At 34.7% G+C, this 15,549-nt stretch overlaps 1 protein-coding gene across 2 annotated transcripts in view; it reads right to left on the bottom strand.

The window, feature by feature from the left end:
• The window catches only part of ESF1 (ESF1 nucleolar pre-rRNA processing protein homolog), a 62,892-nt gene that overhangs the window by 31,011 nt on the left and 16,332 nt on the right, over positions 1 to 15,549 (bottom strand). For both annotated transcript variants that reach the window (XM_035005824.1, XM_035005825.1), the window contains exons 8-9: positions 15,200 to 15,347; positions 9,503 to 9,661 (exon numbers count right to left, since the gene is read on the bottom strand). In XM_035005824.1, coding sequence (XP_034861715.1) covers positions 9,503 to 9,661; positions 15,200 to 15,347 — 307 coding nt within the window. The remainder of the gene's footprint in view (positions 1 to 9,502; positions 9,662 to 15,199; positions 15,348 to 15,549) is intronic.

Here is a 15,549-nt window from a genome sequence, read left to right as displayed (position 1 = left end):
GCAAACAGTACAACCGATGTGATGTATGGGCAGAGAAGGAAGGACTGATTAAAAAAATCATCCTAGATATTTGCAACCATCCTATGACAGCAGACCAATTAACCTGAAACTTCAAAACATATGGGCATTTTACACTTTCTGACACTATGACTGGTATAAAAATATCAATTTTAAAGCTTTTTGGAAAGCTCTTTTAAATTAAGTCTTAATATTATTAAGAGAGAAAATAATTTTTAAAATAATCCAGGAAATTTGGAGACATTTACTGGCAACTCCATGGAGAAAATGTGCTAGCAATGTTGTCAGATAACCCTAGCTGCTTTTCATTTTCATTACACATTCCACAAATGATTCAAAAAAATTTTTTTTTGCACAGTAAAAAGTTTCAGCTTATTACCTTACAAAACCCTTACAGTAAACCTGTTAACTGGATGATTCAAGGAAGGAGCACACACCTAAGTTTTAAAATTCTAGCTGTGTACATGATATGAGAGTGCACTACAAACTCATTTCCATCCCATCATCAAAATACAAAGCAAACTGCAAATTTTTTAGCTTAAAGTTCAGGTTTTCCATTTAATGCTCTCCTCTCCCCTCAACTCAAAACTTTAAACATCTGGTTACTTTATTCTTACCAAAAAAACATTTTTGTGAATGTATTTCAAATATATTTCAAACATATCCATAAGGTGGATACCTTAACAATAAATGGAAATATTGATATAGCCAAAAGTAAATAGTGAACAGGTTTTGAGATGTCTGAAAATTAAAATGTTTGAAACTGCGCTGCCTAGCAGAAAGAATGCCCAACTGATTCAAAAGCATTTTTTTTCTGAATAGAGAATAAATAATACAATGGCCATAAATACATGTTATTAATGTTTCTGTGTTTAAGCTTCCCAGTGGGACACTAAACAGAGGAATGAAGATGGAATAAAGGGTAAAAAAGGAAGGACAAAGGACAAAGCAAACACCAGAATAAACATAGAATTAGAACTGTAAAGAGTGGAAGAAAGATTAAGTTGAGTAAGGAAGAGCTGCAACCATACCTCCTGCCTCAGTGAGCTGGCTTAGATAGTTCGAGGAGTCCTTGCTGCTTCTCCTCTAACTTCCATGTCTCCTTTGAAAAAGTATCCTATAGCTCTAGGTTCCTGACAAGAGCTCCCTCAAGACATTCAGTCTCACTACTATTAGGCGCCTGGATGGCTCAGTCAGTTGAGTGTCCGCCTTTGGCTCAGGTCATCATCCCAGGGTCCTTCCTCAGCAGGGAGCCTGCTTCTCCCTCTCCCCCTCTCCCGACTCTCGCGCGCGCGCTAATAAATAAAATCTTTTAAAAAAAGTAAATAAAGCTTTAAGGCCATCAGCACTAATCTCATCATGCCCTTTATCCCTATTTAAAACTGTCACAAGAAGTCTTTAACTTCCAAATCATTCTTCTAATAAGGTGGTAAACATTTCCATTTCTCACCCTTCCTAAATGAAGCCCTTCTAAAGTCAGTCATAAACACACTCATTAATATTCATTAACAGAATCCTCTTCATTCACCTGTTAGTCTGAGTCTCACTGAAACCTGGTTCTCCTCTGGGACATATATTTCTATATCCTTTTTAGGTAGTTAATTTTTCTCTCCCACAGTTTGTCTTTCTTACTACTCACTGCCACCTTCATTCCACTGGCTGGCCCTGCTCCCTAAAGCCTCCAACTTCGAATATCATGTTATGAAACCATACCACCAAAAAGCCCTTCTTATTGTAGATATCTAATGACTATAGTCTCTCCCCTCATTTCTTGAAGAACTAAGCCCTTGGCTCACTGCCACTCTTTTTGATAGTAGCCCTGTCATAATTCTTGGTGATTACAATATCTACACAGATGATCCTTCTAACACCCTGGGCCTCCCAGTTCACTGACCTCCTCTTCTCCTATCACTCTATACTCCATATCTCATCTTAGAAACTTACTCCCAGAATCATAACTAGATCATGTCATAACCCAAAATTGCAGTCCCATCATAATCTTAATTTCAAGTATCCTACTCCTCAAACACTAGCTCCAATCTTTCCATTTTATTCTAATATGCCAAGGCTAACAAGGCTAATCTTATGTCTCATAGGGACCTACAATCCATCAATCCTCTCACCTCTTCCCCATCCCTCACTCTCAATGTGCCCTCATTTTCCTCCTAACCCAACATAGATACCCTGGTCCATCATTACAATCAACCCCTTGCATATAACCTTCAATTCCCTTGCCCCTCTCTTGCTTGGTCATACTTGACAAATCTTCTAAAGCAGTTTAATCCAACTCTCTCCTTACTCCATGATTGCACATCGTTAAATATGGCTGAAGAAAAACATAATTATGTTGATTCATCTAACTTTACAAGACCATGAACTACAAGTGCACCCTTACTGCTGCTCAGCAGTACTATTAAATTTCCTTCACCACTCTCTTAAACAACTATTTCGTATCTTTGTTTTTCAGATCTCTACCTCCTCCCTCATTCCTGCTCTCACTGATGACCTTCCTGTGACACTAATACGAGCAAATAGAAGAGTACTACAAGCTCTCACTACCATTTTTATCCATTATCCTGTGATCATATTCTTTGCCTTCTCTCCTGTGACAATGGATGAAATGCCCATGTGCATGGACCAAAAGCCACTTCCTCCACTTGTGTAAAAATATTCTAACTCCTTTTGCCTACTTTAGAACATAGTTATCTGCATCATCATTTTTTCTTATCCCTGGTGGATCATTCCCAGAAGCATGCTGTTATTTTCTCCATATGAAAGAAAAATGCTCTCTTGATCTCACTTTCTCCTCCAGTTTCTTTCCCATTCCTCTGTGACCCATTATAGGAAAATGCCTCAAGATCTGTCAATCCATTAGTGCATGGTAACTTAAGAAAGGGGTAGATGCTAACTAATAAATGTAGAAGGAATGACAGAAAATCAGTATTTTGCAATGAATGGTATAACAACTTGATTCAAGCAAGGATCATCAAAGAATGCCAATGGCATCAGACAAAATGTTGGAAAATAGGACATTTACACACCCCACTCACTAACTCACCAATTACAAAAAACAAAATGTGTCTTTAATGGAAAAATCAGTCAGACTCCTCCTTAACTGAGTGAGCAAAGTTAACAGCACAAATAATGGGACAAATTAACATCAGGGACCTCATGATGTGAGGCAATGGGAAATATACAACATCATTTATGGAGAATTCTTGCCAAAAACTTTTTATCAGAATTAACTGTGAGGAAAACAGATAAATCCAGACTGTGGATATTCTATAAGCCACTACAGTAGACACTTTAAAACTGACACTGGACCATGAAAGAATTATAAAGAGCATTACTGGAATGAGTAATATATCTATTACTGCATCAATATTAAATTCCCTTAGTGTGATAACAGCACTGCACTTATGTAGATGACTGTCTTTGTTTTTGGAAGTTACATGTTGAAGTACTTTTTAGGGATGAAGTGTCACAATGCCTGCAACTTTTGAGCAAATATTTTAAGAAAAGGGAGTTGTCTGTACTCGTCTCAAATTCTACTCCTCATTCTCTCTTGAACCCACATTAATCTTATCCCTTCCATTCCACCAAAACAATTCAAAATTACTGATCTGATCATCTCCACACCAGTCATTCTTAGTCTGTATTTTATTGACCCATCTTCTCATTGAAATGCTTTCTTCACACTTGGATGTCTGGATACCCTACAGCACTGAATTTCCTCCTGTGGTTTTGGTAGTTTCTTCCCAGCCCTTTGAATATGTTTTCCTCAACTTATAAATGCTGGAGTGCTCCAAGGATCAGTTTTTGAACTTTTCTTTTCTACCTATATTCACTCTTTTGGTGTTCCTCACTTTCAGAGACATAGACAACGAAGATCCCTCAATTTAGATCTCCAGTTCTGACCTCTTTCCCAAACTCTAAATTGTATATCCAAATGTCTTCTTGATATGTCTATTTTGATATCTAATAGGCATCTTAAAATTAACATGTGTCCAAAAGAGAATCTGAGGTTCCTTTGCAAACCTATTCCACCCACAATCTTTGTTATCTTAAGAATACTGCAATAGCCTCATGACTGATTTCCTCAATTCTGTCCCTACCTCCTAACTTAATCTACTCTCAAGACAGCAGCCATGGTGATCCTGTTAAAAAATAATTCAGATCAGCTCAAAACTCCAATGGCTTATCATCTCACTCAGAGAAAAAGTTCAAGTCCTTAAAATAACCCAAAAGACCTTCATGATCTGGTTTCATGTTACCGCTCTAACCTCATCTGTTATTCTTTCCTCCACTCATTCACTATCACACTGTTCTCTTTTTGCTATTCCTTAAACAGGATAAACTACAGCTTCAGGGCCATGTACTTACTATTTCCTCTGCTCTCACACTCTTCTCTGCATGTCTCACTCCCTGACCTCTACTAGTTTCTGCTCAAATATTTTTTTTATTAGACTCATCTGTCTCCCCTTCAACTGAACATAAGATTTATGAGGTCAAGGATTTATATTTTGTTCACATTGTGTCTAGAATAGTTTCTGGCATTAAGAGGTGCCCGATAAGTATTTAAAGGAAAGCTGGGGTACTGAAGGATACTGAGGAAAAAAAAAGACCAGATATCCTTTTCACTGGCATCTATTAAACCAAAGATAACTATGAAAAAGAGGACTCTTATCATATCTAGTCTCTTTTAAGATTATAAATGAAGAAACATTTCATTATTTGTTCATATTCTGGATGGAATTTCAAAGATATTATTTATATATATCTTGTATTATCTACAACAAAAACTGTTAATTTGAACTATTAACGTAAGAGAAGTTATTTAATATATGAGATAAAACTGAATATTCTTTATTTGTATTTATGTTACAAATTCCCTAATGGGGCACATTCACTGATGAAAGCCCAACATGCATCACCTATCTATTTATCAAAGTGAGTCAGCCAGGATACCTTTTCAGCAGCACACTGAGATGGAAAATATTATTCTACAAACATTAAAATACTGAATTAGAACTTTATTTAAAAATCTTATAATTTAACATTTTTACTTATTTATAATCCTAACTAATGTGATTACATGATCACATTTCTATAAGGAACTAGAATATCAAGAGAAAGACTAGTTTAGTCTAGTTTTTACACCTATGTACCTGTTATCTGCCTCCTTTAATACTCTACTTTTAAGGAATTAAACTCCTGATGTTACAACAGTATATAATCCAATGTAAAAAGATAGGAAGTTTAAATAGTCTAAACTAAAATTCCTTTTAAAAACCAAACCAAACCGAAGCATATTCCAACAAGTGTTAGTGATTAAGGGTATTTATTTTTCTGAAGAGCTTAATATTTTGGAAATCAAGCCACAGAAAAACCGATGAACAATATAGTATAATCTCATACTGACCCTTTGTGGTTTACTGAAGTACAGCATCATAAAAGTCCTGAGGTTCAGGATAATTGTTACTGGGAACACACATTTCGTCAGACACAAATCCACCAAAATACGCATATGACATGAATAATACTCTAGCTTATTTAGATACCTTTATAAATAACTCAGATTCAGCAAGAAAGATATTATCAGTGCCACTTTCCAAACAAACTGAGATCCTAAAAGATTAGCTCATTTATGTCATTTAACATGTGTAGTATATAAAAGACCCTTTACATTTATGCACACACATGCACATACAAAGTTGTGCAAAGATTCACAAATAGCAATACCCTAACTGAGGCCATCAAAAATACTATGGCTAAAGACTTACAAAACGCACTATATATCAGAATATCAATTTTCCTCCATTCAATTAGGAGTAAAAAAATATATATACAATGTTGATTGTAAGTCCATGAAACTGGCACTTCTACCCCTTGTTGGAGTCATTATAAGCTAGTACAACCCTTTTGGAAAGCAATTTGGCACGAATCGCAAGACACAAAAAGTGTTTGTGCTTTTTCTTAGTAATTCCATTTCTGGGAAGTTATCCTATAAAAATAATTCAAAATATGGAAAAAGCTATAGATTATTTATAACATCCTAGATGCTTGGCATCTGAGATTTAACATTTGAGGTTTTAACACTGGTAGTTTTAACAGCTTGTGAGAGAACCACAGGTTGATCCACAGCATATGTCAAGTTGCTATGTGAATGAGGAAGTCACATGACTAACTACAGAGTGAGCCTGACTGCCAGCATTAGCTTTTCCCTGTGGTCTGACTGCTCTCTACATACATAGATATTTCTAAAACGGAGAAGGGAGCAAATGGATGTCTTTGTTTAAAAAAATTGTTTAAAAGTAAAAGGCCCTAAAATAGCAAGTCAATTACTTAGACTTGCTAAGTAATTGATGAATGTGAAGAGTCTAAGAAAATACTGATATTTGTGGTATGAGATTGCTAAAGGCCTTCAGTCACATTTATTCCCAATGCCGTAAGTCTGTGGCAATGAAAGATTGGAAATATGATTAAGTATTCAACAACAAAGAAATGATAAATTAAATCAATCCAACTAATCATTTAGTGGCTAAATTAGGGTAGTAGAATTACAGATGATAATTTTTCATTTTCAAAATATTTTCTGTGACAATATTATATCTGGAAATTAAAGTCAAGATAAAAATGTACTGCTAAATAGAAAAGGGAACAGTTCACACAATTCATTTCATGAGGTCAGCATTACCCTGACACCAAAAACCAAGGACAAGCAAGAAGCAAAAACTACAGACAAATTCTCATCATTTAACATAGGTGTAAAAATCTTTAACAAAATATTACTAAACTGAATCTAGGAATATATAAAAAAGGTAGTATACCACAACCAAGTGAGGTTTATCCCAGGAAAACTGTATTACTTACATCTTCCAGTTATAAATACAAGTATAGCTATCACTTGTTTGTATTTTCCCTATATAACCATATTAATATAGAAAAAGGTTTGACGTGGTCCACTTGACAAAGCTGAAGTATTTGCTATAAAACTTCTCAATCAAGTTTATAATAAATCTGCCTTCTCAGTCAATTGAATACTTCAATTTAAAGTGTTTATTTAAGGGGCACCTGGGTGGTTCAGTTGGTCGGGCGTCTGCCTTCGGCTGATGTCATGATCCCAGCATCCTGGGATCAAGCCCCATGTTGGGCTCTCTGCTCAGTGGGGAGCTTGCTTCTCCCTCTCCCTCTGCCTGCAGCTCCCCCGACTTGTGCTCTCTCTCTGTCAAATAAATAAAACCTTTTTTTTTTAAGATTTATTTATTTATTTGACACATAGAGTGAGATAGTGAGAGAGAGAGAGCACAAGCAGGGGAGCGGCAGGCTCCCCTCGAAGCAAGGAGCCCGATGTGGGGCTCGATCCCAGGACCCTGGGATCATGACCTGAGCCTAAGGCAGCTGCTTAACCGACTGAGCCACTGAGGCACCCCAAAGTCTTTTTTTTTTTAAGTGTTCATTTAAAATATCTTCATTTGGGGGCACCTGGGTGGCTGAGTCAGTTAAGTGTCCAACTGTTGATTTTGGCTCAGGTCATAAGTCATGGGATTGAGCCCTGGTAGGGCTTCGTGCTCTGCAGGGAGTCTGCTTGAGATTTTTGCTTTCCCTTTTCCTCTCCCTCTCCACCCGCCAGCGCGCATGTGCATTCCCTCTCCTCTTCTCTCGAAAATAAGTAAATAAATCTTAAAAAAAAAAACCATTCATTGAGCTCATTCTAAGATTAAACTTCAATTACAACATACTTGACGACTTAAAAGACAGCATTCAACATTCCTTAGAATCATAAAGTAAAGGACCTCAAGTAAAATATTGCTTCACAAACATCCCTGAGTGATATGGCAATACTGTCATATTGTGAGACTTACTGAAAAGGGCACCCAACCCCTTAAGGCAGCCTCTTTGATTTTTTGCTGGACAATTCTAATAATGAAAAGGATTCCTCTTTATATTATGTTGAACTCTAATTTCCTTCAACTTTGATTTACTGGCAAAAATACTGACTTCTGGGGGCACCTGGGTCGCTCAGTCGTTAAGCGTCTGCCTTCGGCTTAGGTCATTGATCCCAGGGTCCTGGGATCGAGCCCCACATCGGGCTCCCTGCTCGGTAGGAAGCCTGCTTCTCCCTCTCCCACTTCCCCTGCTTGTGTTCCCTCTCACTCTGTCTCTCTCTGTCAAATAAATAAATAAAATCTTTAAAAAAAAAAATACTGACTTCTGATGTAGTAAGAGTAATGAAGCCTTCATTAATATATTCATTCTGCAAATACTTGAAAATAACTAGTAAGTCACTTTTTAATCTTTTTCTCTCCAGGCTAAACTGAGTTCTCCCAACCATTGTTCAGATGATAATACTACTAAATTTCATTTTTTCTTACCACCACTTCCTGCCAAAGACAAACATTTAAAACAAATGGGCTACAACATAGTACCTACAGGGGACGAGTCCACCCTAGGAAATTTATTACAATAGTCAATCAACTCTCAAATATCAAAATATGCCCCCAAATAAAAATCTATGCAAACATTTTATTCCCAGTGAAAAAACATACTAGTTGTAGGAAACAGATATAATTGAATATAAAACACTTAATTTTTAAGCAATGATATTCTTACAAGTTATCAGTATTCTTTTACCTAGAGATGAATTACAGCAAAAGAACTAAATCCTGGTCAAAAGTTCTACCTAGCTTTCAAAGATATACATGTATGTTGTACACTGGAAATGACTATAACACCATATGTTATCTATACTGAAATTTAAAAAAAAGATATACATGTATGTAAACAGCGGTCAAAACCAATATTGGTTCCAAGGGTACAAGCTGCTTTGCTTAGGTTGCTGAAAAAATGGGTGTGCTAGAAAACAATCCTCATTTATACTAGCTTTTATCTTTGCTTAGCTTTGACATGGTTTTAATTAGTATTGTACTACTCTAAAAAAAATACATGGAGCCCTTCAAGGCAGTTATAAAAATCACTTACAATACTGTATTTCTTTGACTTCACAGCAAAACTGAGATGGAAAACTATGTATTACATATTTTGTACTAGTGAAACCTTGGTAATTAAGGTCTAGTAGGAGTTATGGGAGAAAAGTTCACTTACGAATTACACATTTTAAAAAGAAGTTTAATGACTTTAGAATGCATGGTGCCTGGATTCAAGTTTGTATATCCTGAGAATACTGGAATCAAACCTAGGAAAGGTCTACCTTCATAAACGGACAGAAATAATTTGTACTTAGTAAATCAAAGAAACCAATCAAGAATAAACTGGCAAGAGTCTAAAACACTAGTCCTTAAGTGAATTAAATGATGTATGCAAATACCATGTTAACTTCCTCACCAAAACATTCCTGGCAAATAAGATGTTTTTAGGCTTACATTTCTAAGAGTTAATGTTCTTTTCCTTTGTATCTAAAATGCACTCAACATCTTGAAATGAATAAAAACAAGTGAACATTTAATGAGTATCCAATTCTTACCTGGAACCCACTTAATTTCCATTTCCATATCATTTTCTTTGCCTTTCTTTTCTTTTTCTTGAATAACCTGCAAGAGCTGCCTGTATTTAGCAATTTGTTCTTCATCATCCTTCTGATTTTTCTTTGTTTTCCCATCTTCCACACTGACTTTATCATCACCTAATTAAAAAAATCAATTTCATTTAATACACAAAAATAACTGACTTTTAAATCTAGTATTTAAATCTCACAGTCAGTATAGCACCTTCTAAAAGATGTTGTCAGATAAAATACAACAATAGAATATCAAAATCGGACAAACTTCTTAATATTAAATGAATTAGATGAAAGCATTTGGTCTTGTTCATAATAAAAATCACTTGCAATATAAGTTAGCACTGTTTAAGCAGTATATTGGGAATCTCCCTTTTTATTAAAATTCATGTTTCAAAATAATTTTATAGACATGCAACACCTTGGACTTTCTCTTCCCTATAAACAAGACAGGAGAGACAGCATTTTATCCCTCTTTATGTCTTCCGCCATCTGCACACTGGCTTTAAAATATTATGGTCACTAAAAGGAGGCTGAATATTGTTGGGATGCGTTTGGTACATGGATTTAACTGTTTATGCTGAAGAGACAGATAAAGGAAGCTCCTCGAAATCCAAAACAAATAATAATGAGTCTTTTCCATTTGATGGTGAATAAAAGTACGCTTACTCTCAGGACCTCATTAGTACACTGAGAATGAAAGTTAGTAAATTAGAAATTAATTCAACTAATATCCCTGTGTGGAAAAATACCCACATTTCCATTTCCTAATTTTATAAAAATAATTAGAATACAAAGGAACAATATAAAATTCATGGGCAACAAACACCAAAGAAAACTAATATGTGAAAAGTTTGTTTGCTCTGTACTTCCACTGTAATTTTCCAAGTCAAAAACATAAATTGAGAACCTGGGTTTTAATGCAAAACATACAGACTTACTGAATTGACTAAACATCCCTGGTAAAGGAAAATTTAGAAGCAGCATAATGAAGACCCTCTCTTCTATAAGTTATGGCTAACTGGTCACTAAAAATGTCTAACATCATTAAGCATTTAGCTGTCAAACATTAATGTTAAGATTGTCCTCACATCTTAAAAAAGGTGACATGGAAAAAGCACTGGTTAAGTAAATGTTTTCATAGTTTTTTTCTCTAAATGAATAAAAAAATAGTCCAGGACATTCTTTCCATCCTATCACACTTTTATATTTTCACTCAAACAGCTGAAATTCATTTTTTTCCTGTTTGTGCTTTGTGCCACAAAAATAATGTTGGGTGGAATTCTGTCATGTATCCCATAATTCAATGGATAAAACATCAGGAACACATTAACAGAATGGCAATGTATTTCTTTCTATTAAAAGCTTACTTCTGAAAACATAATTAGAAGCAAGCTCCTTCCAGGTTGAAATTTTAGTGGTAAGTCTCTGATGGCCTACTTTAAATTGATTTTTTCCAGTACTAAAATTTTACTTTCTGAAGCTCTAAAATGTGGGATAACTCATGTATGTCTGTTTTTTTTCCAATTCAAGGACAATACTTTGTGAAAGCCTTAATACTATATAAGGAATGAAAAAAATAATCCAACAGTAAGAAGCCCTGCAATGATCTTTTATAAACACCAGGAACTTCTAGTAACTCTAAGGTGTTCAAATATACTAATGTATCTATCACAGGCACTAAATTACAGATTAAAGTAAGCTGGCAATCAACTAAAATACTGAAGAAAAATGCATGCTTTTAAAACTTAATGAGTAGTATATTTCAAACAAAAAGCCATTAATTCTTAAAGTTTTAGACATAAAAATATATGATATGATATGGTGTAGTATGTTAAGCACTTTATAAACATTAACTCAATCTTTCCAACCATGAGCCAGGTACTATTATTATCCTCATTTCATAGCTATGGAAAGAAAAGCACAAGGGCTTAGGAAACCTAACCTATATAACTCTACTATGTGGTAAACTCAGGATTTGAAACCAGAGGGCCCAGATCTTAAGAATATATTGACAAATTAATACATTTTTGCCCAAATGCCAATAATGTCATTTTAAAAATCTAGGTCAGTTCTTCCAAACCAATCAAAGAAAACTGTTAACATACAGCCAATCTTCACAAGTATACATGTTCTCTTCTTTCCTTTAACCTAGAGCCGCTAATGAAGAAAAACTATGCTGAATCTTCAGAAAGTGCTAAATGACCATATAGGCATCTGAATAAAAAAATATATAGATAAATCAGTATATATATTTCAAACGCTATTTGAAAAAGGGCTTAGCTCTTCTGGGCACACTAGAAATAAAATGGTCACTGAATTGTTTGGAAAGCCAAAATGTTAACAAGCAACAGCCACTGAGACCTTAAAAGAATGAGAAGGCTTTTGTGCCCAATATAACTACCCTTGCAAATCATACTTTTTCAAAGACTATTAAATACCTAAGAAATTATGTGGTTTTATTAATATGAGATGTCTGAACAAAGAAACTAGAATGATTAAGCATGATTCTCCATTCCATGTGTAGAGCATAGTTCAAGAGTAGCACTTTATGAAAAACTCAGAAAATGATGCAGTGTCTTCAGTAGTCTAAAGAAACAATGACAGGCCAATCACAGGACGTAAGAAAGTTAAGAATTAATAGTCCTATGTTAATACTAAAGAAGAATTTTATTTAATTTGACGTTCAGGTCATAAAAATAACACACATGCAAAAGGAAAACCAGAAGACAGCTATGAAAAATATTAAGCTATAAATAAAACAATATTCACCACTGCTAATTTAAAATACTTATACCTATGCTTAACATTTATGGTATTTGTTGTCAGCACTAAACCTCTTACACAATTTTGTGTGACTGGGAATTGTATTAGATAAGGCAAATAAAGATGTGAATATATCAGGAAGATAGCATCAAATAAAAACTGATAAGAAATTACAATCAAGCAACCATTTCCAAACAGAGCCAGACTACATAGAGAGGAAAAAGATGTTTTTTTGGTTTTATTTTTAAAAAATGAGTTATTTTAGGCAAACAGCATATACAACTAGAAAATACACCATTGATCATTTCAATCATCAAAACAAATTTTTAAATAAAACATAGGTAATTTGAAAACTTCTGTTTCCATTCATGGCAAGCTAGATATTTCAAACCAAACTTTTCACCAAGGATATAAAATTAAATGAAATATTTTTAAAATCTTCAATGGGTTTAAAAAAAGAAAAAAAAAACTTCAAAGAACTGACAAATTAGTAAAAAATTACCAAGTCAAAATCAAGGGAGCACCAGGGAGTTGATCCTGTATTCAAGATTTATTTTTCCCTGAGAACATTTACTGATCCACAGAAGAAACACAGCTATGAAACTAAACTAGTTTTGGCAGCCTGGCAGGGCCAAGAGGACAAATGTTACCAGAGAAGAGGAGATTTCAACTACTATGTCCACTTTAAGCAGGGACCCAGAAGGATATACAATTAGGGTAGAAGCCAACCAGAAGTAAACCAGCCCTCATGAAGACTTGTATCACCCACAAAGTCCAAAGAACCTGAAGCCTTAAAACTTGGAGTAATGTAGTCCTAGAATGGCCATAGTAAATGAAAGTTCTCTGATTAGATACTCATCTCAACTATCAAATTAGAACATAAAGTTAACCATGTATACAAATAAAGAAGAAATATCTTGTAAAGTAACAAAAATGAACCCAAGAAGACTTAAAATACTGAAATTATCAGACAGACTATAAAAACATGCTTATACCATTTATAGAGATAAAGATTAAAAATACCTGCAATGAATAGAAAGTTATAAAAAGTGATATTGCTGATTTGAAAAATAGCCAAATAGGACTTTTAGAAGTGAAAAATACAATAACCAAAATTAGGAACTCAATGGATAGGTGTAGCAACAGATTCAACACTGCTAAAAAGCAAATTAGTGAACTGGAAGATAGGTCAGAAGAAAACATCCAGAACACAGCAGAGAGAGACAACAGATTAAGAAATATATGAGAGTAGCAAGATGGAAGTTATAGTGGAAAGAAATAATATATATACTTAATTGGAATACCAGAAGGACAGGTTAGAAAAAATATCTGATTTAGATAATGGCTGAGAAAATTCCAAAACTGATGAAAGCTACCATGATACAAATGCAAGAAACCCAACAAACCCCAAGCACACAAGTAAGAAGAAATCTGTTCACAGTAAAACTGCAGAAAGACCAAAAAAAAAAAAAAAAAGACAAGAAAACTTCAAAAGCAATCAAAGAAAAAAGAAATCTAGACAATCTTCAAAAGAATGAAAAAAAGACAACTGATTTCTCAAAAACAACAATGAAACTACAAGTCTATAGGATATTATCATTAGTGTGGAGATGGAGAGGACTTCCCACCTACAATTTTTTTTTTTTTGCCATGAAAGTATCTTTCACAAATGAAAGCAAAATAAGGACATTTTTATACTAAAACTCAAGAGAGTTTGACACCAACAAATACTACCAGAACTTATCAAGGATATACATAAGGTAGAAGGAAAATGACCCTATACAGAAGTATGAGATTTAAGAAAGAATAAGGAGCAAAGAAAGTGGAGAAAATGTAGCTAAATGGAAGTAAGAGCAGTTTAAATATTAATAGCCCATAGGACTTACAAAAAATAGAATTACAATACACAGGATAGCATGAGAGGTGTTTTAAGATTCCCTGTATTTTCTAGGAGGTTAAAGATATTACCATTAGACCTTAGTAAATTAAGAATGCAAGTCATAATTTCTAGGATAATCACTAAATGAACAGAAACAGTCTACTTTTTAAACTATTTGAAGAGAAAATAGATATAAAAAATATTCAATCAATTGGGGAGCCCTGGGTGGCACAGTTGGTTAAGCATCCAGCTCTTGGTTTCAGCTCAGGTCATGTTCTCAGGGTTGTGATCTTAGGATCCTGAGGTGAAGCCCCACATTGGGCTCCACAGAGTCTGCTTGGGATTCTCTCTCCCTCTTCCTCTGCCCCTCCCGCTTGCACTCTCTATCTAAATAAATAAATAAATCTTTAAAAAAAATGTCAATCCAAAAGAAGCTTAGTTTTTTTTTAAAAAGGGGGGGGGTAATAGAGCATTTTACTAGTTTGTTAACAGACTACAAAACTATATGAATCAGGACAAATCTAAAAGGCCAGGCTTTTTTGTTTGGTAATTGTTTTTATTTATTTATTTATTTATTTTTAAAGATTTTATTTATTTATTTGCTAGAGAGAGACACAGCGAGAGAGGGAACACAAGCAGGGGGAGTGGAAGAGGGAGAAGCAGGCTTCCCGCTGAGCAGGGAGCCCGATGTGGGGCTTGATCCCAGGACCCTGGGATCATGACCTGAGCCGAAGGCAGACGCTTAACGACTGAGCCACCCAGGTACCCCTGGTAACAGTTTTTAAACAAAATGTTCGTTGTTAAAGAAATTTAGGCTAAAAAAAACCCTCTAAATAAAAAATTTCAAATACCGTTTGTAGGTGTATATAATACTATACATGGGAGTATGTTTTGCAGACAGCTTAAGAATTAGCTTGGCACTCCCTTTTAAGCTACCGCCAAAGACATATTTCCATTAACAAGTCTAGATTAGGCATCTAAATGCTTACAAATATAAAACAGCAAAAGATTACAAGTACCCTGTAGCTCCTCTTCTATTTCTTCTTCATCCTCACTAGAGGAAGCTAAGTAGGCTTGAAAATCCATGTCCAAAAGCTCTTCCTTTTTAAACTTCCTGTTGAGTGTTGTAATTCTTTCATGATCAGTCTCATCCCAAGTGATCTCCACCTTTCACCAATAAAACAAATAAAAATAGAAGTGTCAGTAACTCTCACTCACAAAATATTTATCACTAAGCTAAAAAAGACGTAAGCTAAACCAAATAATAAATGACATGCATAATAAAAAGTATTTTACTTATGAAAGAGGAACCATTTCTATTAACCTGTACCTTTTTCCTCCTAACTCTGCTATATGAAAACTACTCTAA

This window comes from Mirounga leonina, unplaced genomic scaffold, assembly GCF_011800145.1.
Source record: "Mirounga leonina isolate KUSES-001 unplaced genomic scaffold, KU_Mleo_1.0 Mir_150, whole genome shotgun sequence".
Taxonomy (NCBI): domain Eukaryota; kingdom Metazoa; phylum Chordata; class Mammalia; order Carnivora; family Phocidae; genus Mirounga; species Mirounga leonina.
The sequence above is the reverse complement of the archived record's forward strand: the minus strand, read 5'-3'. Positions and strand labels throughout refer to the sequence as shown.